Consider the following 25,022-nt stretch of genomic DNA (forward strand, 5'->3'; position numbering starts at 1 on the left):
AGGCTAAGGGAACAAACACAACATAATGAACTATAACACACATCTTAACTAATATTTCATACTTCCTCTAAACCCATCACACTACACACCTAACCAGTGCACAAGTTTCAATTCTGAATACTTGTTAATTCTGTAGAAGGTTTTGCATGATAGTGTGAGGGAACTTTGTGTGCTGCATGTACCAGTAGTAATTTTCTTGGAGGCAAAAAAGTTTCTTGCAGAGATGTAGAATCTGGCACTACTGGCTGATAATGCTGTGCCATCTGCATGATAGGATAAAAATTTGTCCCTTAAATTGGCATTTCTTTGTTTTTAAGGGCTTGTGTTGAGGGGGTGGTATTTAAGCAACCTTAGCCAGTTTTAAACCAAGTTTATATATGCACAGGCACTCTCTGCTACGATTTAAGGGCAGGGTTTATTATTCTGAACTCTCCCATTATTTATTTAAAATAATCAAGTGAATATGCCCCACACTGCCACATACAGGGAGTCTTGAATCTACCTCAAGCACATCATTTAATCAAGCACCTCTTATCACATTTAGTTCAGTCGTTAGTGCAGAGGTACTATGGGTGATAAGCACAACATAAATGCCTCCAAAGACAGGTACAGACTTCCATCCTCCAGCGGGGTTTATAATTTGTGGCGGTAGAAGTACAGAGATGATACTTAAGGCAATTCCACCTCTCAGCAGTTCTAGAACTTTGTCTATAGTGAGCCTGATAAAAGTTTAGCTTCAAGATTTATTTTTTAAGTCCCCTCATAAACAAAGTGAGTTGGGCTCCAGCTACTAAAACTAAGCTAGGTAAATATCTGGCAATGTAGAAATAGCATCGGGAACTAAACTGAGAACATGTGGGTGAGTAGTAACCAAATCTAGAGGCCTTTAAGATAGGCAAACCCCTCACTCAGCTTTAGAAGTACAGTGAACAGCACAGCAACCTTCTATGTCTGGTACACGTGGTGTGTGTACATTGTAACCCTTAGGTAGTAAAGGGTAGTTGCAGTTGGTATCATTGGCATACAACAAACAAGAGATTGTGTAACTGTTTAATCAAGGTAAGACTAAAGGCCAGGTTTGTTTACATTATGACTGCAATTGAACAGATTCCAGCTAAGCAGACAACTAGAATGTGGGCACCGTAATGCTACATAAACCACTGCCAAGCTGAGCTCCTCGAGAGGAGAGGGGGAATGTTCAGAAGCATTGCACCAACAACCGCTAACTGGAGCATGGCAGGGGGACCTGGGTACTGCACTAATGAAGAAGAACTCCAGCTTTCGATGTATTTTTCCTCACATTCATAGAATGGAACTGAACATGCCTAGTTTCCCTGTAGCTGGGTTCCTAATACACAGAGGTATCTAGCCAGTTTGTCTAAAAGAACTGGGACACAATCAGTACTAGAGCATGATGGTGCAGGGCTTTCCAAAATCTGTTTATTTTACAGATTCTTGTCACCTGATGCAGGTTCTCTATCATGGCTCCAAATAAGGTTTTACTATCCTTACAGTAGTTCTATAAAGTAAGACAGTTCCACTGTCCCTGCAATGAGATTAGGTTACTACATTTTAAATGCAAAGGGCTTAACATTTATTACACAAAACACATCTCACATTATTTGCCAAGAACTTTGCTTCAATGATGACAGGCTACTCGTGGAACACGCCAAACACAAAGATGCTTCCGTGAAGGCACTACCCATCCCAAAGGCTGCTTCAAATGAATAGAAAGCCTGCTGTGGAATCCAATCTTGTTGCAAACCGAGGGCAATCTGTCTTTGATATTGACATCAGTGGGAGCTGCTGTAGAAGGTGTTATGACTATACTTCAAGAGAATTTCCCAGCTTGAGGAGGGGGGCCAAGGAAGCCCCCTGCTTGCTTGGTGGCAGCCCGCGAAGGGGCCAGGCCAAGCATCTTCTGAATATTCTGTGAAAATGAAAAACAGAATGATGTGATGCTGGTGTGGTGAAAAGGAAGCCAATACACAGGTGAAATCCTGGTTCTGTTTAGACCAGTGGCAAACCTCTCATTAACTTCAACCTCCAGGGTTTTACAACTCAGTTTATCCAGTATATAGATGTGATCAGCGGCGGCTCCAGTGCTCCAAGCATATGCCTGGGACGGCAAGCTGAGGGGGGGCGGGGGGGCGGTGGCGCAGCCTGCTGGTCTATGCGAGGGCGGCAGTCAGGCAGCCTTCTGCAGCTTCCCTGCAGGAGGTCCGCCGGTCCCACGGATTCAGTGGCAATTCAGCGGTCGGTATGCCAAAGCTGTGGGACGGGCGGACCCCCTGCAGGCATGCCACTGAATGCACGGGACGGGGACCTCCTGCAGGCATGCCACTGAATGTGCAGGACCTCCCACAGGTGCGCTGCCGAATGTGCAGGACCGGGGACCTCCCGCAGGTGTGCCCCTGTATGTGATATATCTGTATCCATGCAAAGGAGCCCAGAAGAAATGCAACCAAGAGAGATTAACTGATTTATATGCATAATTAACTGCAATTAGAGGTGGGCCTAAGGTCCAGAATTTGTTTCCTGATCAAGCTTCCCACAGGTGAAGTGGGGTCCAATCCAGGGCTGCAATTCAATTTCACCTTCACCTACATAAGTCATAAAGGCAATGGGCAGGTAATAGAGTTCTTGTTGCAGGCTGCAGCCTTTGCCTATTTTGTTTTCTTTAAATTAAGATGGTAAGAACATTAGATATCTTTGCAATTCAACTACAATGCATACACAGTAGCAGCTTCCTGTTCTCTGCTTACAGGCAGAAAATCTAGGAGCAGCACTTCTCTGTTTTCACACATTCCAAAAACCACTGTCAAGGGAGGCTGTAATTAAAGCCTTAGAATCTGCAACCGAGACAGGAAGGATCTCATACAAAACAATCAGAAGTGGCTCACGCACTTGGCCACCAGAGGAATTGCTGAGCTCTTGCCAAAAGTCTGAGTACAGAGCTGATTTCTTTGCTAATGATGTAGATGGAAACAGTGTTTTCTCTCCTAAGACACATGGTACAGTAGACCTACCTATCAACAGGTTTCAGAGTGGTAGCCATGTTAGTCTGTATCAGCAAAAACAATGAGTCGTCCTTGTAGCACCTTAGAGACTAACAAATTTTGTGGGCTAGAACCCACTTCATCAGATGCATGGAGTGGAAAATACAGGAGCAGGTATAAATACATGAAAAGATGTGGTTTGTCTTACCACGTGTGAGGTCAGTCTAAGGAGACAATTCAATTGACAGCAGGATACCAAGGGAGGAACAATAACTTTTAAAGGGGTAACGAGAGGGGCCCATTTAAGACAGTTGACAAGAAGGTGTGTGAGGTGGAAATTAGCATTGGGGAAATTAGGTTTAGGTTTTGTAATGACCCAGCCACACCCAGTCTTAATTCAGGCCTGATCTGATGGTGTCCAGTTTGCAGATTAATTCCAGTTCTGCAATTTCACATTGCAATCTGTTTTTGAAGTTTTTTTGTTGAAGAATTGCCACTTTCTACACAAAGGAATAAATGAACACAAATCTGACATCAGGAATCATAACATTCAAAAACCAGTAGGAGAACACTTCAATCTCCCTGGTCACTCAATAACAGACTTTGACACTATCAGCTCAGGATTAAACAAATTTGCAAATGAACTGAAGTTTAGTAGTTTCTCTTTGAAGTCTGGTCCAGAAGTTTTAAATCTGCTATTGTGTCCCCAGGGAGGTTGAAGTGTTCGCCTATAGGTTTGTGTATATTGCCATTCCTAATATCTGACTTGTGTCCATTTATCCTTTTACATGGGGATTGTCCAGTTTGGCCGATGTACACAGCAGAGAGGCATTGCTGGCACAATGTCGTATATTACAGTGGTGGACGTGCAAGTGAATGAACCGGTGATGTCGTGGCTGATCGGGTTAGGTCCTGTGATGGTATCAAGCATCAGAGGGGTAGCCGTTTTAGTCTGGATCTGTAAAAAGCGACAAAGAGGCCTACGGCACCTTATAGACTAACAGAAGTATTGGAGCATAAGCTTTCATGGGTGAATACCCACTTTGTCAGACACATGTGGTGGAAATTTCCAAAGGCAGGTATAAATATGCAGGCAAGAATCAGTCTAGAAATAACGAGGTTAGTTCAGTCAGGGAGGATGAGGCCCTCTTCTAGCTGCAAGGGAAGAAGCCTCCTGCTGCAAGACAAGCCCAAGAAAGAAACCAACAGAACTCCACTGGCCACTACCTATTGTCCTCAGCTAAAACCTCTCCAATGCATCATCAGGGATCTACAACCCATCCTGGACAACGATCCTTTGCTTTCACAGGCCTTGGGAGGCAGGCCAGTCCTCACCCACAGACAAACCACTAACCTTAAGCATATTCTTACCAGCAACCACACACCACACCATAGTGACTAACTCAGGAACCAATCCATGCAACAAACCTTGATGCCAACTCTGCCCACAGCGACACCATCACAGGACCTAACCAGATCAGATTCGTGCCTGCATATTTATACCTGCCTCTGGAAATTTCCACTACATGCGTCTGACAAAGTGGGTATTCACCAGAGAAAGCTTATGCTCCAATACATCTGTTAGTCTATCAGGTGCCATAGGACTCTGTCGCTTGTGTAATAAAGGTTTATTACTCAACATAAACAGGACAGGTGCACTAACAGGAGGAGGGGCAGAGGATATAACTGACATTCTGCATCACACCCAATTCAGCAGCAGACTTCCCCAGCTGAAAGGCAGCAGCTCAAGGGCTGTAGAAAGCCTCTCCCAGCAGCAGTCCTCTCTCCAAACAGGAAGGCATGAGGAACCACCGGACAGGATTTACGTGCAGGGGGAGACGGGAACAGCACAGAGGAAGTTACTCACTGCAAGTTGGATATTTCTGGAGATGCTGGCCCCAGGTCACAGACAAAAAGGTGTCAAGCCAGAGCTTCAGGAAACTCAGGGCTCAGGACTAACAGCCTAGGTGAAGCGTAGCTGTGCTACCACTCCCCACCCCATAAGCAATGCCTGTTTAAATCACTCCCCACCAGTTAGTCCTCTCCCTCCCTCAAAGCAGATTGTGACACTCACACCCTGAACTAAATCCAGGCTCTGCCTCAACTTAATGAGTTCTGGGGATTTTCTCCCACACCCATCCCCCTAAATGGACTCTGGGATCTTCCCCTGCTCTCCCACTATTTAATTCCAGTGCCCCACCTCACTGCAGCTCTTCTCTTGGGCTATTGCCCTCATGGAATGTAGGGGGATTCCTCCACCTCCCAGCTCCATGGGGGCCGGTTTAAACTACAGCTTAGAGGTAAAGACTTGAATATGAAAAGAGCAGCTACCTCTTTTAATGCAGTGCTAGGAACACAAAGTACATCAGTTCTACAGGGAATTAAAAAAAGCGTTAAAGTAGAGAGGCTGCGGCATATGAAGCTACACAGCTGAAATACCCTTTCCAAGGCAATGGTGCTACTCCCCCCACCAGGCCATTAGCCGGGACTCTTGGTCACAAGTAAAGACCCTTCCTGGAATTTTCTGTTGAAGGCTTGTTGGACTGAACAAGCTGAACACCTGCATTGAAAACCCAGGTATTTATGCCTAGCCATTCACTTCGCGCTACTTCTAGTCTGTTTCATCGCAGAAGGTGACAGCAGGAAATCGTCAAAACTGGAATGCACCATGGGATTTTTTTTATTTTAAAAACATACAAAAAAGCCACTTGGGATTTTTCAGCCACTGAATTCTCCAAGTATCCAACTGGTGCAGAGAAGACATGCAGCAGCCAGCACAATCTGAGTTTCACTCTCACTGCTCGTGGCCTTTCAGGGTGCAAAAGAAAGTCTACTGGTGTCAAAACAGAAAGGCGTAGAGCACATTGCAACAGAGATTGATGGCAGGGAGAGTTTCCCCAGGGTACTGCAAACCACGGGCTATCTGGCGTGAGATTCACTGGGGGGCAGTTACTGTAGAAACAACACAAAAGCTTCCCAATGGGTGACACAAAAACTAGACAAACCCTTCAGCACACAACAACACCTGCTGTTCTAGTTCCAGGTCAGGGAAAGAGCACTGGACAAGATCTGCTGTGCTGACAGCATTTTATTAGGGGTCGGTGGACTTGATGGCTTTTGCTAATTTGTATGCCTTGTTCCTTTACACAAGATTGGACACAGATCTGATGTAATGAAGGATCCTGCTGTGGAAGGAGGGAGAGAATCTGTTTGAGCCATTAATATGTACTTATTCTGAGGTAAAGGAGCTTTCATTCTTTTATTGAACCACTTCATCAAGCCCATCCTGACCCCTCTGCTAGAAGTTGGCACAAGAGTCATTTCCTCTGCTGACCTGGTGTAAGGGTTTCTAAGTCCCAAGGCACCTCCAGAGGAAGAAGCAACAGAGATCTGCAGATCAAGGAGAAATAAGCAGCAAGCATTCAGGAAATGAACCAAAGTGAGAGGAACAATAAAAATAGAGAACCAGCTAAGTGCATCAGCATTAAACCAGCTTCCAGGGTCTATTAGCCTCTCCCCACTCCCTGGGGGAAATTCAACAAGCAGAACACACTTTCAGCAGCACTCAAGTTCCACTGGTCCTCACCAACATAGACCGACACTCCATCCAACCTAGTCATGTGCTAATAGCAGATCCACTGTCAGTTAAACAGCTGCTTCACCATTATCCCTGCTTCAGTGCATTGCAGCTGATAAAATGATGGCATCACTGTGGCAAGCTATTCCCAACCACAAAGAAACTTCCCATTTTCAGGGCCAGCAGTTCCCCCTTGTAGCAGAAAGGCCTGTATATGGGTCACAGTCCACCACGGTGGCAAATTCTTAACAGTGTTCTCTAAGATGACCTTGTTTTTCGTCACACCAGAGCCCCATTCTATAAATTACTCCACCCACTGGTGGTTGGGAATAGACAAAACTCTGAAGGGAAAGCTATTCAGCCTTCAAAGAGAGACATGTATTAAGCAGGCAAGGGGAGGGAAGAGAATAAGGCACTTGAGAAAAAAATGCAGGTTTAACCCCCAACTTCCTTGCTGCCTCAGCAGATTTTTTGGACACAAATTGAGCCTTTTAGAGCACAAAAGCAGCTTACATTAAGGCTACATTGCATCTGGGAATAAGCATCCCAGCCTGGGTCCACAGACTTGTGCCTGGCAGGGTTCAGATTAATGCTCTAAAAATAGCATGCAGATTGTGCTTTGATGTCGTATCTCAGGGTCTCAAGCCCACCGCCGCTGGCTTCAGAGCCTGAGCCACAACATGTACACACAGCCATTTTTAGAGTGCTAGTTGTAGGGAGGTGGTTCCCTGCTCCTGCCCTGAGGGGCTTAAAACAGCCCAGGAGAGAGCTGTGGCTGGGGCAAGAAGCCTGGGTTGACCGGGGAAAGTAGGCTCAGCTGTGCCCATGCCCCAGTCAGGCCCAGCTGTGCCCATGCCCCAGTCAGGCCCAGCTGGCCCCTATAAGAGGCTGTGAGCCAGAAGCCCAGGGAGTTTTTTTCTGTTTGTAGAGGGAGAAGGGCCTGGCTAGAGACAGGGTACCTGAGTGGAGCAATTTGGGGAAAGGCAGAGGAGCTGGGGAACTCCAGCCTGTGGCCGAGCACAAGGCCAATAGGTACTGGGGGCTGCAGAGGGCAGCCCAGGGGTAGGCAAAGGCAGCAGGTCCAAACCCAACATTGCCAGTGATGAGTAGGCCGATACTGCAGTCTGCCCCAGGATGTGGGGGCTAGACGATGATTGGCAGTAGCCTGATACCGAAGTGAGGTGGGGATAGCGGGTGGGGGTTTCCCGGGGAGGGGAGACCCTGAGAGAAAGGGGTTACTGCCAGTGGACAGCATCCCAGCTAACAGAGCACCGGAGTCCAGGGAGGGATATGGGGGCCAAGCAGTAGTGGATCACTGGCCTGCAGAGGGTGCTCCAGGCTGGAAATCGAGCTAATTCCCGGAACTCACCAGCAGGAGGCGCCGCAGGGATGGATGTAGTCCACTCATCTACATAGCATAAGCCCTACTACCATGAATCTGAGAATTTGGGCTAGATGGCTCACTTCCACATGCAGTGTAGACATGCTCTCAGGGTACACTAAAGGAGTGTTTTTCTTTCTGAAATGACTGTATTGACAGGTTTTTAGTAAGGGCTTTTTCTTAACAATCCAGGCATCTTCTGAAGCCTGCAGTGAAGTCAGTGAATCATGCAACTTGTTCTTTGCCAACAACGATCCTGTCAACCCACAAAGTTACCTGGAGACACATAGCAGGGTGGAAACTATTTCCACTGGCTCGGTCTGAGTGTCCTGGAGCAATCCTGCTGATTTTAGCCAGGTCTCCCTCATGGGAGGAGAGAAGACCTCCTACAAAGTTAGACTTTTCTGCACTATATTTCCTTTGACAGCTAAGCCTATGGGAACCAGAGATCAACAAGAAAGCTTCAAACAAATGTCGTCTGTCTTTGACCTACATGTGCTAAATTTGGTTATTAGGCACTTGCTATTCCTTACTGGGTGGCAGATCAATACCTACCCCATTCCCCACCCATGGGAAGCAGCTCAGCACTCACCTGCCGGATAGACATGGTGCAGAGAATATAGAGGAAGATGAAGGAGCAGTCAGTGTAATCCTCCCCCAGCAGGTTGCGATGGGACAGGCCCTGGATGTAGGAGAGGGGGATAAAAGGAAGTTTTGCCACCACCCGGCCGTCAAATCTGGAAGAGAAAAGATCACTTAATGCGAGACGTCAACCAAGTACTCAGCCTAGCGAAGGGCTTCAGTCTGGGACAGTAATTGGGTCCTTGGATTGCAGAAAAACAGACTAAGTGTTTTAAATGAAACAGGCCTCCAAGAGGACAAAATCAGATGCAAGATCAAGTCAAAAGCCTAGAAAAAAGTGATGTTGCCTCACCTTCACATGCGCAATTCTAGAGAGACTAATATACACACCTGCCATCCTAAAGCCCCGCATATCACAGCGGCCTGCCATCCACTGGATGGACTGTGCAGGCCTACCTCAGCAGATGCTGTGGAATAACAAGGGGTCCCTCCTGGAGGTCAACCTATTAATGATTATTGGTTGGATAAATTGCTGACCAAGGTTTGCGGGACAAAGACTAGGAACTTTCTAATCAACATCCTCAAGTATTGATACCCGCTACACCTCTACCCAGATATAACGCTGTCCTCGGGAGCAAAAAAAAAATATTACTGCATTATAGGTGAAACTGTGTTATATCGAACTTGCTTTGATCCACTGGAGTACACAGCCCCACCCCCCGGAACACTGCTTTACCGTGTTATATCCAAATTCGTGTTCTATCGGGTCGTGTTATATCGGGATAGAGGTGTATTTAAAATCCAAGTCACACACAGGTTTCTCCCAGAGTACTGTAACACTTGAGTCAAGAGACTGAATTACAAGCCTGTAATAGTTACTTTATGCAGACTGATGGATTTTTGTACTAGACGTGTGTGCTCAGCTTTCAGAAGACAAATCAAAGCCCAACTTTTTTTTTTCCTCTCTCCAGATTGCTACATTTATCAGTTACCAAAAGGGATGTGGGCAACTGCCATGGAGATAATTCCTTTTCATACAATACTCCTTCTCTGCATTCACTCTTCAGAAGCAGGGGACGTTGTATATTCCCCCAAGGTACCTGTGCAGCTCCAGGAGCTGGGAAGCATTCAGTACTACATTCCAGAGATGGAGACATGGTGTGAATTTGGACAGACTGAAGAGATTCAGCCTCTGAAACCAGACAGCCAATGCTACCCTTTGAAGCAGTGTGCGTATCATGCTGCATCAGTGTATGTTCAGTGTTTGATGTTATTTTCTTCTTGAGTGCTGATTTTCTAACAGGTGTTTCTGGTTTCAACAGCTCCTAAACGAGCATTCTTTCCTGTGGAGAGGCATTCACACAGAGCTATAGTTCTAACATGTGCCGACTTTGCTTACATCTCACAGACAGTTTGGCAGTAGGGCTAGGAACGGATGTTTGTCTCCCTGTAACATCCCCGGTGTTTTAGGATTCTGTGTTACTCCTGCGGTGAGAACGTAGAGTAGCTCAGAGGTGGTACCCTGAGATATCTACTTTCTCTTCTGGCAGGTAACCTAGGTTCTAAGGCACACTCTTGTAGGGAATTCTGTAAGGCTTGATTCTTTGGCAGAGTTGCATGGATCAGGACTTATGGAGTAAGATGTTAATGTCCAGAGAGAACCAAGGTAACCTCTCTCACTAGATACCCCTATCTACCTGGATCCCAGTCTAGTATCACCTGCAGATCGCCCTACCCCTAGCATACGTACGTTTTGCCTGGATCCCACCATCCTACAAAAAGATTGCCCTGAATGGATAATCAGGATCCTCATGCTAGATCCTCAACCTGGCATTCTGCTTTTAGTGTTCAAGCCAGCCTTCCTGCACCTGTCCCTCCCACCTCTGTACCGTGTATTAGAGCTCCCATTTTCAACAGCAAGAAAGGGGCGAGTTACCGTTCTCTTTCTCTCTCTCTGTGTGTTGCATGTACAAAGCCTCTCTGTAGGAATCATATGCCTAACTGTGTGGCCATGGCTTTTAGACAGTAGCTGACAGAAAGGGTACATAGCCAACCTACATTCTATTGTCCAAAGGTATACACAGCATGCTCACTCCAGATAACCTATAGTCCCTCTCCCCCAAAACTTTAGGCTTTGGGCTCTCCAGCAGTGGGGGAGAGAAGTGGGTGAATGAAGCAATACACTGACTCTTGTTCCAAGCACAAGCAATCGCCTTTTCTCCTTCCCAACGCTGAATCCAGAGCACCTCTGTAGGTGTCTAGGTAGCCATGACCTCCCAGGAAGTGGCCTGAGGAGCCCAGCTGAACAGCGATTGAACACTATCCTCCTAAAACCAACATCTCTTCTTGATACCATGTCAAGAGAACAGCAATTGGTGAAGGTGTCAACCAGCTCTCTCCCCCCTCCCCAAACAGCCCTACAGATTTCAGATGAGAGCATGGCACTGACAAATCACTGAAGCTGCCCTTCATATGCAGGTACACTAGCCAGCTCATAAGACTGGAAGCATAGTCTTGGCCACTTAGACTGTCAAAACTTTGTCTATGGCACTTCAAGAAAAATCTAGTCTCTTGGACTTGCTAAAAGGGTTAGTCCTGTTTAAACAGTAACTAAGCTCTCTGGACATCTGGGATGCAACATCTAGGATGTGCAGCTTTACATTCCTGCGATAGCTTTAGAAAACACAGACAGCAACATGGCATGATTTAGATTTATTTATTTTTTTTAAAGAAGATAATTTTAAAAGTCAAGACTGAGTGAGGCCCAAGTTCTAGTAGGCCCATGTGAGTACAGTATACGGGAAGCAGGCAATAGCAGACTGTACTCCAGAAACTGAGAAGATGGCCACCAAGAATGAAACTTTCAAAACCACATCAAGAGACAGAAGGCTCAAAGTTTAATCACAAGCATCAGTAGGTTCTAGGATGGAATGATACATAGTTGTGAGAACCTTCAAAAGTAGTTTTAGCAGATGGACAAACATGGAAACCTTGCACAGAGAGGTGGGGGCCAGAAAGAATTGGGACCACGATCCAAGGCCCTCCGTAAAGCAAAGCACACAGAACACAACTGCTTCTGCCAGGTGGATGCAGAACACTGGCCTTGTAGTGCAGCTTCCAACTATGTATAGGAGGAGCATGGGGTGGTTCTAGATGGTTGACTGCTTCTCTAATTGTGCTTGTTTGCCTGCACCTCCCATGGACTTTTCCTTTCCTAGAGATAAGGGTCAGAACAACTCTCACCCAGAATGAGCTGCTTGTAAGCATAACCTGGGCCCTTCAAAAGAAGCAGATTCCCTACTGAGTGCTTCAGTGAGGGGAATGGTACAAAGTGTATGTTTGTGTCTCTCTCTTTGCCCAACATACTGAACTCCCTGTGGATGAACAAGGGCTCCTGCCTCTAGTGTCCTTCAGCAGTCAGGGAAAGAGGCACCTACTTTGTCCTGCAAGTGCACTGCTGGAGAATCTTGGGCAAAAGTAGACACTATGGAAGGAAGGGTGCTTTTGTTAAAGCTCTACAGCAGGGCGGCATAGACCTGTCTGCCAGCTGCTGTGAAGACAAAATGAAATGGTAGACTCCTCAGTGGGGAGGGACCCATCTTTTCATGCTAGTGAGGGACAGATCTGGTTCTGCACCTAAAGCTGCATTATAACTGACCTTAGTACAACAAAGGATTGTCATTGGCAGAACATTTGTAAGTGCTGGCATTTATGCCCAGACCTGAATACAAAGGGCTAGACTTTGCTTCACTTCACCAGCAGAAAGTCTCTCTCCTGGCCCCAGACTGAAAGGTCCCTTCACATAAATTATTTGTATCACAGAGCACCCACAATATACTAGGTACTATCTAAATATAGTGAGATTTCCTAATCTGAAGAGTGCACATCTGAGACAAGCTGCATTCACCCGTCCCAAAGTACATCAACTATCCCCCTCACTGGCTCTTCATGCAGCCTTTAAGTATCATGTAAGCATCATGGCAGAGTTGGGACTTGAGGAGGGACTGGAAAGTGGCTTTATGGTCCAGTTCAGAGAGGGTGTTCCATACAAAGGGCTCCACAGAAGAAACCACAAAGATGGTTGTGGGATAGGTGGACAAATAAGGAGCTGAGGACGGCCTTACTGGTGATGGGGAAGGTGACAAGACGAGCAGATAACCAGGGCACGGTAGATTTGTTAGAATGACCAGTGAAGTTTGAGACATCCACAAATCCGGAGGCCAACCACGGAACTACTGTCACAATTGTTGTGGACAAAAATCCTCCAGCTTTGTTTGTTTGTTTTTGGGGGTAGGGAGGAAGAAAAGTTTTGTAGCTCCTCCGTGAAAATTCAAGCATCGCTTTACTATTGCACTCTTAAAAACAAAATATTCCGACAGTACTTTTTAGACATATAACCATATGAAAAGTAGAGCTTATATAAATACCCTAGTCAATTCCAAAATCTTTTTCTCTTCAAGAATCTCAGCTTCTGGGGAGGAAAAAAAAAACAAAACCACGCCTCCCAAAAAAACAAAAAACAGCCAGTACTGCTTTAGAAAGCAATGAAGCAGCTGATGCAGATGTGACAGAAAGGTCTGAAGACTGTGGAAGGCTGCCTGATCTCTGCAAAGCTATTCTGAATTAGCCACACTTTCATCCTGGTCATATATTCCAGAACAGCAAGCATGCTCAGTTGTGGCTCAAGTGCAGACTAGAGAATCCCGGCAATGCTCCATGCTGAGCTGAGCAGAAGCAATGAGTGCTGTGACCTGCAGATTCACAGGCTGCACCTCCTTACTGAAGATGAGGAGGGCTGCAGTTTGATCCATTTTATACAAATTAGGTGCAGTTCTCAGTGGGACACTATGAACATCAGTAGAATGAGTCCAAGTAGCAAAGGAGAGATGGGATGGGATACGTTCACTTTGAAGCCGGGGGGGGGGGGGGGGGGGGGGAAGAGAGTTGATACTTACATGGAGTTAAACATTCCCATGAGGGCGGTAAAGCAAAAGCCAATCGCAAACATGGACTTCATTCGAACCTGCAACCAGAGAGGTCAGAGTCATTCACTATTGACAGCTAATGCAGAGAGAAACAAACAGATTAAAAATAAAGGTAAGTCTCACAGTTAGGGCTTCGGGGCTTTAATGCTGAATAACGGGTTTTGTGCAGCATCACCAGGATCAGAAGAGAAGGATTTTTCAACTCGCTCTCTCAGCTTGTAGGAGAGGAGACCAGGCAGAAAACTCTTAGAAGGGTTGAATAGCTACGAGTACTAGAACAGCCATGAAAGGGATCATAAGGGCAAAGAGCCTATGGAGGAAAGGGAGCGCTCAGGGCTGTCCTGTTAACCAAGAGGTTGACCATGCATAAAGAAACGGGAGTCCACAGGAACTGTGAGGAGGGAAGGGAAATAACAAAAGCAGTGGGCTCACTAGGACGATGGGGTGGGTAAGTGGAAAGTCAGGAAAACTGCTTTTATTTTGGAAGCACTAGAGAGCTTGTGGGGGCGGAGGGGAATGAGAATTAATGAAGCTATGTATGGAGTGACGGGGGGACTAGTGTAGAACTCTGAGCCACACTGTAGCTTGCAGATGTCAGAAGTGCAGCCCATGGAGATATGTGAATCTGAGCACCTACCATCTGTGCTTTAAGAGTACAGAAATTAAGGGTGATCCTTCACCTCTTGGAGAGTTCAAGATCCAGCCCTTCACTAGTTTGGGCATTGCCCCTAATTTACAACATTCTTACCATCGACAGGTCCCTGTTGTTGTTCTTCAGCTTCTCCTCTTGCCTCTCTGTAAAGCAGGAAAGAGAAGAGACGTTATACCAACCCAGACACCAGAATGATTTCACTTTCAAGAAGTCTAAACCTTCCTTGCTATGCAAGCCAGGAATAATTCCAAGACAAACTCCAACTCTGTATGCCAGACATTACAGTGTGAAAACTGCACACAGCCAACTGTCCTTGAGTCAGAACAACATGCAGCAGAACAAGTATATGAGGTTTGTCAACATTTAAAGGCAATGCACAACAACTCAGACAATGGGCATGACAACATACGGACATGTCAACTAGAAAATCAAATAGTGCTTATAAAAATCAGGTAGTGCCAGCATATTTTATTCTGAAGTAGTGTTGTTCTAAGAATGTTATTTGCACATCAAATCTTATTACTATAAGGCAGTGATTTTCAAATCCAGTATTGGGTCACAGAATGTAAGGCATTGGGTCACGGCAGCTCTGGTCAGCACCACCAACCGGGCCATTAGAAGTCCCACCAGCAGTGTTGCCCGGCTAAGGCAGGCTAGTCCCTACCTGTTTTGACACCACGCTGTGGGCCGGAAGCACACAGCAGCAAGTTCAGCTCCTAGGCAGGGGAGGCCACAGGGCTCCACGCACTGACCCCTCCCCCCGAACACTGGCTCCGCATTCTCATTGGCTGGGAAGCGGCCAATGGGAGCTGGGGGAGGGTGGTGCCTGTGGGTGAGAGCCACGCAGAGATGCTTGTGCCTCCACATAGGAGCCAGACCTGCTGCTGGCCACTTCTGGGGCACAGTGCGGTCTGTGGTGCCAGGACGGGCAGGAAGCCTGCCTTAGCACCCCCGCTGCACCACTGTCCAGGAGCCACCTGAGGTAAGCCCCAGCCCTGAGCCCCTCCCCCCCCAACCCGGAGTCCCTTCCTGCACACCAACCCCCTTTTCCGCAGCCCCACCCCAGAGCCTGCTCCCCAGCCCAGAGCCCTGACTCCCTCCAGCATCCTGCCCTGAGTCCCACCCCCAAACCTGGAGCCCCTTCCTGCACCCCTAGTCCCTCATCCCAAGCCCCACCCGAGCCTGCACCCCCAGCCCAGAGCCCTGACCCCCTTCTGCACCCCAACCTCCAGTCCCAGCCCTGAGATTCCCCCCAAACCAAGCCCCCTCCTGTACCCTAAACCCCTCATCCCTGGCCCCACCTCAGAGCCTACACTCCAGCCCAGAACGCTGACCCCCTCCCACAGCCCAACCCCTGAGCCACCCCAAACCTGGAGCCCCCTCATGCACCCCAAACCCCTCATCTCCAGCCCCACCCTGCAGCCCTCACCTCTGCACCCCAACACTCTGCCCCAGCCCTGAGCCCCTCCCATGCCCCAAACCTCTCATCCCCAGCTCCTTTGGGTCGCGGGGCATCAACATTGTCAACTGGGTCACCAGAAAAAAAAAGTTTGAAAACCACTGCTGTACAGAAATGCACTATATATGTTAACTCATACTTCATTGCAGAGGTGTCTGTAGGGATTCCAAGGTCAGATCACCAAAGCTGCATTTAAATGTAGGATAAAAATCCTACTGTTTCACACTTCAAAAGCCTAAGGAACCATTCATTCAAAGACTGAATTTTCTATGCAATATTTAAGTAAAATATGTACTACTAGCTTTCTCCACAGAATACTTTAGGATACTCCTTTTGGAAACATTGTGCTGCATTGCCCCTGCCATTTCAGTCACCACAAACTTTAAGTTTCACACGATCCTGATAACATCTCATGCAAAAGCAGTAAAGAGTCCTGTGGCACCTTATAGACTAACAGACGTTTTGGAGCATAAGCTTTCGTGGGGGAGTACCCACTTCATCAGATGCACAAAAGCTCATGCTCCAAAACGTCTGTTAGTCTATAAGGCGCCACAGGACTCTGCTGCTTTTACAGATCCAAACTAACACAGCTACCCCTCTGATACATCTCACGCAAAGGCCACTTAAATTTTTTTTTTAAAGTTATTTTTATTTCCCTTATTCAGGGGGGCTGTTTTGTGCTATGTCAAGATCAGCCAATGGAACTGTCATGTTCCATCTGCTCTTTCCACTGCCCCATCTCGCCAGTCCTGATCCTCTCAGCAGATAAAGATCCAGAGGCAGCCTAAAAAAGCCACAGATATGGCATTGAGTAGGAATGTGGAAAACCAAGAGATACTGGAGTGGGAATGTGAGTGAGGCCTGAGGGAAGCAGTCTGGGGCAGTGCAAGGTGTCTGGGAGTCCAGCATCTCTATATTGGGATATCAACACAACAGGTGGGCCCTAAAGCACAGTTGCTGTGAGACAGTAGCACCAGGAGAGTCCTTCAAACACCTAAGTTAAAAGCAGCTGAATATAGAAGGTTACAATGGGAAGTGTTAGGTGAAGCAATAGTAACTCTTTTACCCCCTGCCCCGTTTCCAGTTTTTCGTAACTAGGCTTAACAATAATCAAATTTTTAAAAATAATTTTGACAAACAATATTGATGTTTATTTTTAAGCTCTTTAGATTTAACCATTTAAATGTTCAGTTGTGGTAAATTATTGGGGGGGTGTCAGACAATTATGACTGGACACAGATTCAAAAAATTAATTCTTTATAACCATTAAAACAGTCAACATCACATGTGAAAATATACAAAATAAATATCCTTGAATCCACATGATCTCTCTTTTTACTATTCATTCACAAGTCCATTTGTAAGAAGCCGAATTCAAAAGTCTAAATCGGTGGATTTTGACTCTAAAAAAGTCTCAAGCAGCATTTTTCTTACTTTGCCTATCTAAACTTCAATCATAGATGGAAATATTTTTTCATGTTCGTGTGTACAATGAAACTGACATTTACAAACATTTACCAATAAATATCTAATCCTTCCACGTCCACTTATAACTTTATCAAACAAACCATTTAGGCTAGAATTTCCCAGGCTTGCTTTATGACTCTGGTTTTGGAAATTTTCAGCTGTATTTGAGAACAATTATTTTCCTTATATTAAAACTGTGGACTGTTTCTTTGAACAGCTTTAGCACTTCTGTTGTTTGGAGCAGGAATTTACAATTTCATGGGGGGGGTCAAGAGCTCAGAAAGGTATTTCTTGCTGATCTCATGAACATCAACCCAGCTTTGGCTGAATTAGAAGCCCGGGGAGGGGGGTAAACTGCAATTTGCACATGCTCAACAGAACTTGTTCACCACTTTCTTCTTAATTTTCAGAATGTTTCAAAGGCAACATGCATGGTCCGAAGCCTCAATGAGCTGCCTGCACTGCACTAGCCTGCCTGCCATCCCCCTCATCAATATACCCTATAACTTTGGATGAAGTTGCATTGGGCTGGGAACCAGGAAACCTTGAGATGAAATCTCACCCCTTCCACTGATAGGTTTTAATACTTCTGTTTTCAGAAATGGCCAGTAATTATGTGTTTCTCATTTTCTAGATGCCCAGATTGAGACCCTCAGGATTTGATTTTTCATGAGTGCTAGGCACTCGAGTCCAAATGAAGACAATGGGAGTAAGATGCTGTTATGACACCCATACACCCTTCACTCCATCCTAGAGTCATGCTATGAGGAAAAAAATGAAAAATCTAACCTCTAAAAAGATAGGTTTCATCCAGTCTAGGACCACAAACGCTAACATGTATTCTGATCGTTCCACAGTTATTGCATGGCGATAATGCATTGCAACAATGAGCTCTCAGGGACAGCATCTGGGAACAATTAAGGCTAAAAGACTACTTGGTCTGGGTCCACGTGAGCAGTCTCACTTATGCGGCAGCATGCATTGGAATCCCAGTGCCACTGGGTTTGCCCAAAGTCTGTTTAGAAGGGAAGACGCTAGGTCCCTTGAAATAGGCTCCAAGAGTGCACAGGGAAGAAAAGAAAGTCACATTCTAGCCATCCCATCAAGAACCAAGTCTCCTCTCATTCCCAAATAAAGTGTTAAAGTTTTAAAGGCGGGGGTAGGCAGAAGGAAAGGGAAAGTCACCCCCAGCAGCTTCTTCTCACAGCCCCCCACTCACTTTTGGAGCATCACACCTCCCCCATCCCCAAATCTTACCTATTTTCTTTTTTTGCTGTCGTCCTGCTGATTCAGTTATTGTTTCCTTCTTTTTTTCCACTGCAAAGTGCAAAGCCAATATAGAATCATTTTCACACAAACAATGAAGAGTTATGCTACTAATCCCTTCTCTTTTCCTCTCCCTTACACCCAAAACCCTCATGCAGACAGGAGGAGGAGGAGGAAGGAAACAAGATACAGATATATATCTATGATATATGTTCAATGTCATATAACCTTCCGGAGCTGGACTGGTACAAAATGTTTACAAGACCAGGAATATTTTCCAGGCCCTGATCCCGGTTGAGGAAAAGAACAATTTCAATTCCTGTCAAAAGTCAGACTTTTAAAGCCTGGCAAAGGAGCCCATTGCACTGTGAACCAAGGAGCTTGAGTATCATTTTGGTTTAAACAGCCCTTGCTGATTTGTCATTATGAATTCTAGACAGTACTTTCAATTCAACAAGTGTGATGAAACAAGCTTTATGGGAAACACTGATCCTAGCTATCTGCAGTGTGAAACAAAACACAGAAAGGCCTGTGTTCTGTTATATCCCTTCTTCACAGGCAGGCACTCTCAGTGGAAGTGCTGCGACAACAGTCTGGCACAACCAGCTCCATTCTTGCTGGTCATCCAGTTAGGGCTGAAATATTTCCAATATTTTAACATTAAAAATTAAGTAGCAAGTCTAAACTTAGTTATCAAGGATACCAGAAAACCAAGTGACGACCAATCCAGACAGTAGACACTCTACAGATTGCTCCAAGCAAAGCCAGATAGTCACAAGCCAGAGTGCTGATCGGTTGATACCGTGATCCAGCAATTATACTTTTCACTCTGCAAATGGAATCACCTCCAGTAGCAGAGAAATTTGATTGACATTCCCAGAGAGTGAAAGCCTAGTTTTAGTTTCAGGTTTATATAGCCAATATCACAATACGAAAATGGGATGATAAATGTTAAAGTACAGTTACGATAAGTGATATTGATTGCCTTTTTCCAACAGCACTTCTGTATATCTACTTTAACAACAAACCTATTTTCACTCCTGTTGTCCCATAGCATCAGTGTCTCTTCTGTATCACATATTAGTATATCAGCTCAGTTTTAATGGCAGAACTTTTAATCCTGGTGATGACCAAGACAGAAAGACTACAACTAAATTTCCAGATGACAGGAGAATTTGTGGTGCTAACCAATAAAATTCTAATGATTCATAAGCCACCCCTGCACAATTGTCAAAAAACAACTGCCCAGGCACATACCTACTCATCTACTTTTACCACATGCTGCTGCTGAAAAGGTTATTGGTGAAATTTACTTATCCATAAACTATCACACACCTCAAGCAGGCCAGTAGGATTATTCAAGGGTGACACAAACTCAACAAGTTTGCTCAGAAAGGTCACTAGGGGTAAATAAAGTGGCACATCATCATTTGTATTCTCACTATAACCATGCTTCAGTCTTACAACTTCTTCCATTGCCAGATAATCAGACATCTATCCTGAAATGTTCAGGCTCACTGAGATTTGAGACATGGCTGTGCCATATACCACGAGTATGTTTTGTTGAGAGATTAAATTATAAACACTCCCCCAATCTAACAGCCCTAGTTTATTCACTTTCAAGACCCATTTGTTTTCTGTAGCTGTGACAGAATGGCAAGGTTCTGGCAGAGGAGCCTAGTGATCTTATCCGTGTTTTTTTTTTCACTGTTTTATTTGTTGTTGCTGTGGGTACAATGACAAATGGTTGAAAGGTGTGGCAAGAGTGGTCTATTTTACAGTTGTATATTTAAGAATTGTCAAAGAACAGATAAGTGCTCCTTTTAAAATAGATATGTGGATAAATTATGATGAATAAATGCTAATCAAATATGAAATTGTTATTCTCAGCTCTGCCACTCAAGCTTGAATTCACAAGCATTAATATTAGCAATTATTACTGGTGTATGCACCTCATATCTGGTTCTTTGTGGAAACACAAACCAGAGATAGGAGAATTACAGCAGGGGTGGCCAACCTGAGCCTGAGAAGGAGCCAGAATTTACCAATGTACATTGCCAAAGAGCCACAGTAATATGCCAGCAGCCCCACCAACCCATCAGCTCCACACACCCCTCTCCCCACCCACCGGCAGCCCTGCCAATCTGCGCCTCCCCTTCCCTCCCTGCACCTCCTGATCAACTGTTTCATGTTGTGCAGGAGGCTCTGGGGTGGGGAGGGGGAGGAGTGAGGGCATAGCAGTCTCAGGGGAGGCGGGTGGGAAGCGGTGGATTGGAGGCAGAGCCTGTGGCAGAGCCAGGGGTTGAGCAGTGAGCACCCCCCCCCCGGCATATTGGAAAGTTGGCACCTGTAGCTCCAGCCCCGGCGTCGATGCCTATACAAGGAGCAACATATTAACTTCTGAGGAGCCGCATGTGGCTCTGGAGCCACCGCTTGGCCATCCCTGCTCGACAGCAATCATTAGACAGCAGAGATTAATCTATACCAGCTGGTTATAAGTGCCACAGCACCCAAACAAGTAGCACATTATCTCTTAACCCGGGGTGGGTAAACTACAGCCCGCGGGCCACGTCTGGCCCATCAGACCTTTTAATCCGGCCCTCAGCTCCTGCTGGGGAGCAGAATTGGGGGTTTGCTCTGCTCTGGCGTTCCAGCCAGGGAACGGGGTCAGGGGCTTGCCCCGCTCTGCGTGGCTTCTGGGAAGCAGCCAGTATGACCCCACTCCAGCTCCTATGTAGTATGAGGAGGCACGGCCAGGCGGCTCTGCACTCTGACTCATCCGCAGGCATCACTCCCACAGCTCCCATTGGACTAGCCGTACCTCTGCATAGGAGCCGGAGGGGTGACATGCTTCCTGGAGCAGCTTGAGGTAAGCACCGCCCACAGCCTGCCCCCCCAGGAGCCTCGCCCCACACTCCCTGCCCGAGCCCTGATTCTCCTTCCACCTCCCGAACCCCTTGGTCCCAGCCCGGAGCACCCTCCTGCACATCAAGGCCCACCCCCACTCCAGAGCCCACACCCCCAGCCAGAACCCACCCACACACACACAGTTCCCTAACCCCAGCCCTGATCCCCCTCCCGGCCTCCAAACTCCTCAGTCCCAGCCTGGAGTGTCCTCCTACACCTCGACCTCCTCATCCCCAGCCCCACCCCAGAGCCTGCATCCACAGCCAGAGCCCTCACACCCTCCCAACCCAACCCCACCTCCTGCCCCCTCCCACACCATGAATTCATTTCTGGCCCCACTCCAGAGCCTGCACCCCCAGCCGGAGCGCTCACCCCCTCCCACACCCTTACTCCCAATTTTGTGAGCATTCATGGCCCGCCATACAATTTCCATACCCCGATATGGTCCTTGGGCCAAAAAGTTTGCCCACTCCTGCTCTAAACCCTCTGCTGGGGTTTCAGTTGCTTTCATAACTTTTACTAGTAAGTTTTAGACTTAACTACACTGTGCTGTTTTACATGCCTGGGAAAAGTATGGATTGGATGAATGGACTATAAGATGGACAGGAAGCTGGCTAGATTGTCAGGCTCAACAGGTAGTGATCAACCGTTCAATGTGTTATTGGCAGCCAGTATCAAGCCCCAGGCGTCGGTCCTAGGGCCGGTTTTGTTCAACGTCTTTATTAATGATCTAGATGATGGGATGGATTGCACCCTCAGCAAGATTGCAGACGACACTAAGCTGAGGGGAGAGGTAGATATGCTGGAGGGTAGGGTCAGGGTCCAGAATGACCTAGACAAATTGGAGGATTGGGCCAAAAGAAATCTGATGAGGTTCAACAAAGACAAGTACAGAGTCCTGCACTTAGGATGGAAGAATCCCATGGCTAAGCAGCAGTTCTGCAAAAAAGGACCTGGGGATTACAGTAGATGAGAAGCTGGATATGAGTCAGCAGTATGCCCTTGTTGCTAAGAAGGCTAACGGCATAATGGGCTGCATTAGTAGGAGCATTGCCAGCAGATCAAGGGAAGTGATTATTCCCCTCTATTCAGCACTGGTGAGGCCACATCTGGAATACTGCGTCCAGTTTTGGGCCGCCCCCCCACTACAGAAAGAATGTGGACAAACTGGAGAGAGTCCAGCAGAGGGGCTTGGGCACATGATTTATGAGGAGGAGGGAACTGAGCTTGTTTAGTCTGCAGAAGAGAAGAGTGAGGGGGGATTTGATAACAGCTTTCAACTACCTAAAGGGGAGTTCCAAAGAGGATGGAGTTCAGCTATTCTCAGTGGTGGCAGATGACAGAACAAGGAGCAATGGGCTCAAGTTGCAGTGGAGGAGGTCTAGGTTGGATATTAGGAAACACTGTTTCACTAGGAGGGTGGTGAAGCACTGGAATGGGTTACCTAGGGAGGTGGTGGTATCTCAATCCTTAGAGGTTTTTAAGGTCAGGCTTGACTAAGCCCTGGCTGGGATGATTTAGTTGGTGTTGGTCCTGCTTTGAGCAGGGGGTTGGACTACATGACCTCCTGAGGTCTCTTCCAATCCTAATCTTCTATGACTATGATTCCAACTGGTCTTCTCCTGAAGGCTCAGGAGAGAGGGAGACAGAAGTCAAGCCAAACTTCTGTCGAGCTGTAAAAACAGCAAAGAATTCTGTGGCACCTTACAGACTAACAGACGCATTGGAGCATGAGCTTTCGTGGGTGAATACCCACTTCGTCAGATCCATGCATCTGACGAAGTGGGTATTGACCCACGAAAGCTCATGCTCCAATACGTCTGTTAGTCTATAAGGTGCCACAGGATTCTTTGCTGTTTTTACAGATCCAGACTAACACGGCTACCCCTCTGATTCTGTCGAGCTGTCACTCGCTTCAATCCCTTACTTCAATTATTTCTATTGATGCTTTTGTGCTCCATTTTTACCTTGTACCATAGATCTTCCAACTCTTCCTCCACCTCTCTATCTTCTTCCTTCTATCTCCATCCCTCATTTCCTTTTCTCTTTTTACTGCATTGTACTCCCTCCAGCCTTCTCCAAGTCCTTTCAGGATCATTTTATATAGTGAGGTTGTACTTAAACTGATGCAATCAGTTTCAAAAACAGTTTAAACTCATGCAACTTCTGTATGTGTATGTATAAGGTCTTCTTTCTTCCATCACTTTTTTTCCCTCCCACTACAAAAATCATACTCCCTCATTCTCCTCTGGCACTGTTAATCTCACTCATTTATCACTCCCTAGTCACTCATACCATTCAACCAACCACAATTCTTCTTCTTTTCAGTAACGCCTCATGTTCTTTCCTCCCCAGATCTGGGGTCCCTCTCAAAGAGCACAGGCAGGATCCCTGAGCTCACCTCAGCGCAGCTGGTGGAATCTATACACACATAACCACTGGCTAATCATACTAAGGAAAGAGAGGCTTACACCCATCTCTGTTCCTCCTGTTCTTCAGTGGAAGTTAGGTAGGGGGTGGAATTAACATCAGGACAGGTCTCAGTACTAACCCTTCTCCTTCCAGTGAAGGACAAAAAAAGGATAAAGTTACTCCCTCAGACCACAATGGCAGTAGTCATGTTTATAGCTCCCAAGTATTCTATGGTGAGGTAGGTACTCTCAGGAGCAAATGAAGGCACCTCCTGCCAAGAGCAGACCCTACTCTGAAAAATCCTGGAGCAGAAAACAATGAGAAGACAAGAACAGCCATATTACGTACGGTGTTTGAAAGGCAACACTTACATTTTTTGCTTTGTTTTTCCACTTCAGCTTTCAGTCTCTTGTATTTCTCTGTTCTGTAAACCAGCACCCATGTAATACCTGAAACAAAGCATCAGGTAAAATAAGGAGACAATGACTTTCTGTACAGCTCTATTACAACCACCCCAGGGCTGCTGCAATATTTAGATTTAGGTTCATTAACAAGGAGAAAGAAACCCAGAGAACAGCAACATACAGCTCTCTTTGTCAAGGAAGCATTAGATGCACTGAATGGCACAGACACCTCTGTGAGAAGCAGACCTCATAACTTTCAGCAATGAAAGTGCTGGGAGATATTTACCTCAGAAATCTATAGAAATAGATATACACACAGCTAAGGCTCTAGAGTCATTTTCACTCTGTCCAGCCACATCTGGGGACAGTCCCCATCACCAGAGCCCTTGAAAAGCTGCAATGCATTTCTCCTCACAACCTCTCGCGAAGGGCTATTGCCCCCATTGCACAGATAAGGCAAACTGAGGCACAGAGTCACCCACGGTCGCTGTGGCAGAGCCAGGCCTGGCTCTTGGCCTCAGGGCTATCGCACTCGGGGACCCAGGCCGGAGCCCCATTGTGGGCTCTTTGGGTGACCAGAGAGGAGCCCCACTCGCAGCCTGCCTGCTCCTGAGCAGGGAAGGGGCTGGCTCGGAGGCTGCTCACCGGGTGACGCCTGACAGGCGCCCTCTTCCTACTGGAACACGCCGGGGGCCTAGGAAACCAGCCGGCAGCCCGGCCACCCCAGCGCGGGACGCGACCCCGCTTACCCTCAGCGAGCAGCGCCGTGCACACCGAGATGAAGACGATGAGGACAGTGTCAGCGAACATAGTACTCATGGTGCCCCCAAACCCGGAAGACGCAGACGCACGACTAGACCGGAAGCTACAAAGGCTCCGACAAGCAGCCTATCAACTGGCTCCAGTCTCCGGAAGTGATGTTACTCAGAGT

The 25,022-nt window shown here is 46.7% G+C and overlaps 1 protein-coding gene across 4 annotated transcripts; it reads right to left on the reverse strand.

Moving 5' to 3' along the window:
* Nucleotides 1-1,036: 1,036 nt before the first annotated feature.
* Nucleotides 1,037-25,001, reverse strand: TMCO1 (transmembrane and coiled-coil domains 1). 4 transcript variants are annotated; one of them, XM_030571432.1, is made up of 7 exons: nt 24,841-25,001; nt 24,059-24,136; nt 18,360-18,419; nt 14,273-14,319; nt 13,495-13,562; nt 8,550-8,694; nt 1,037-1,930 (listed from the first exon to the last, which is right to left on the reverse strand). In XM_030571432.1, exons 1-7 carry the CDS (start codon nt 24,908-24,910, stop codon nt 1,832-1,834), a joined length of 567 nt encoding a protein of 188 aa, XP_030427292.1. In that variant the 5' UTR covers nt 24,911-25,001; the 3' UTR covers nt 1,037-1,831. The 4 variants fall into 4 exon arrangements, with proteins under 4 accessions (XP_030427292.1, XP_030427294.1, XP_030427291.1 ...); XM_030571434.1 differs by lacking the exon at nt 1,037-1,930 and adding an exon at nt 4,571-5,370; XM_030571431.1 differs by lacking the exon at nt 1,037-1,930 and adding an exon at nt 5,380-6,389.
* Nucleotides 25,002-25,022: the final 21 nt, after the last annotated feature.

The sequence above is a fragment of the Gopherus evgoodei genome, chromosome 8, assembly GCF_007399415.2.
Source record: "Gopherus evgoodei ecotype Sinaloan lineage chromosome 8, rGopEvg1_v1.p, whole genome shotgun sequence".
Lineage (NCBI taxonomy): Eukaryota > Metazoa > Chordata > Testudines > Testudinidae > Gopherus > Gopherus evgoodei.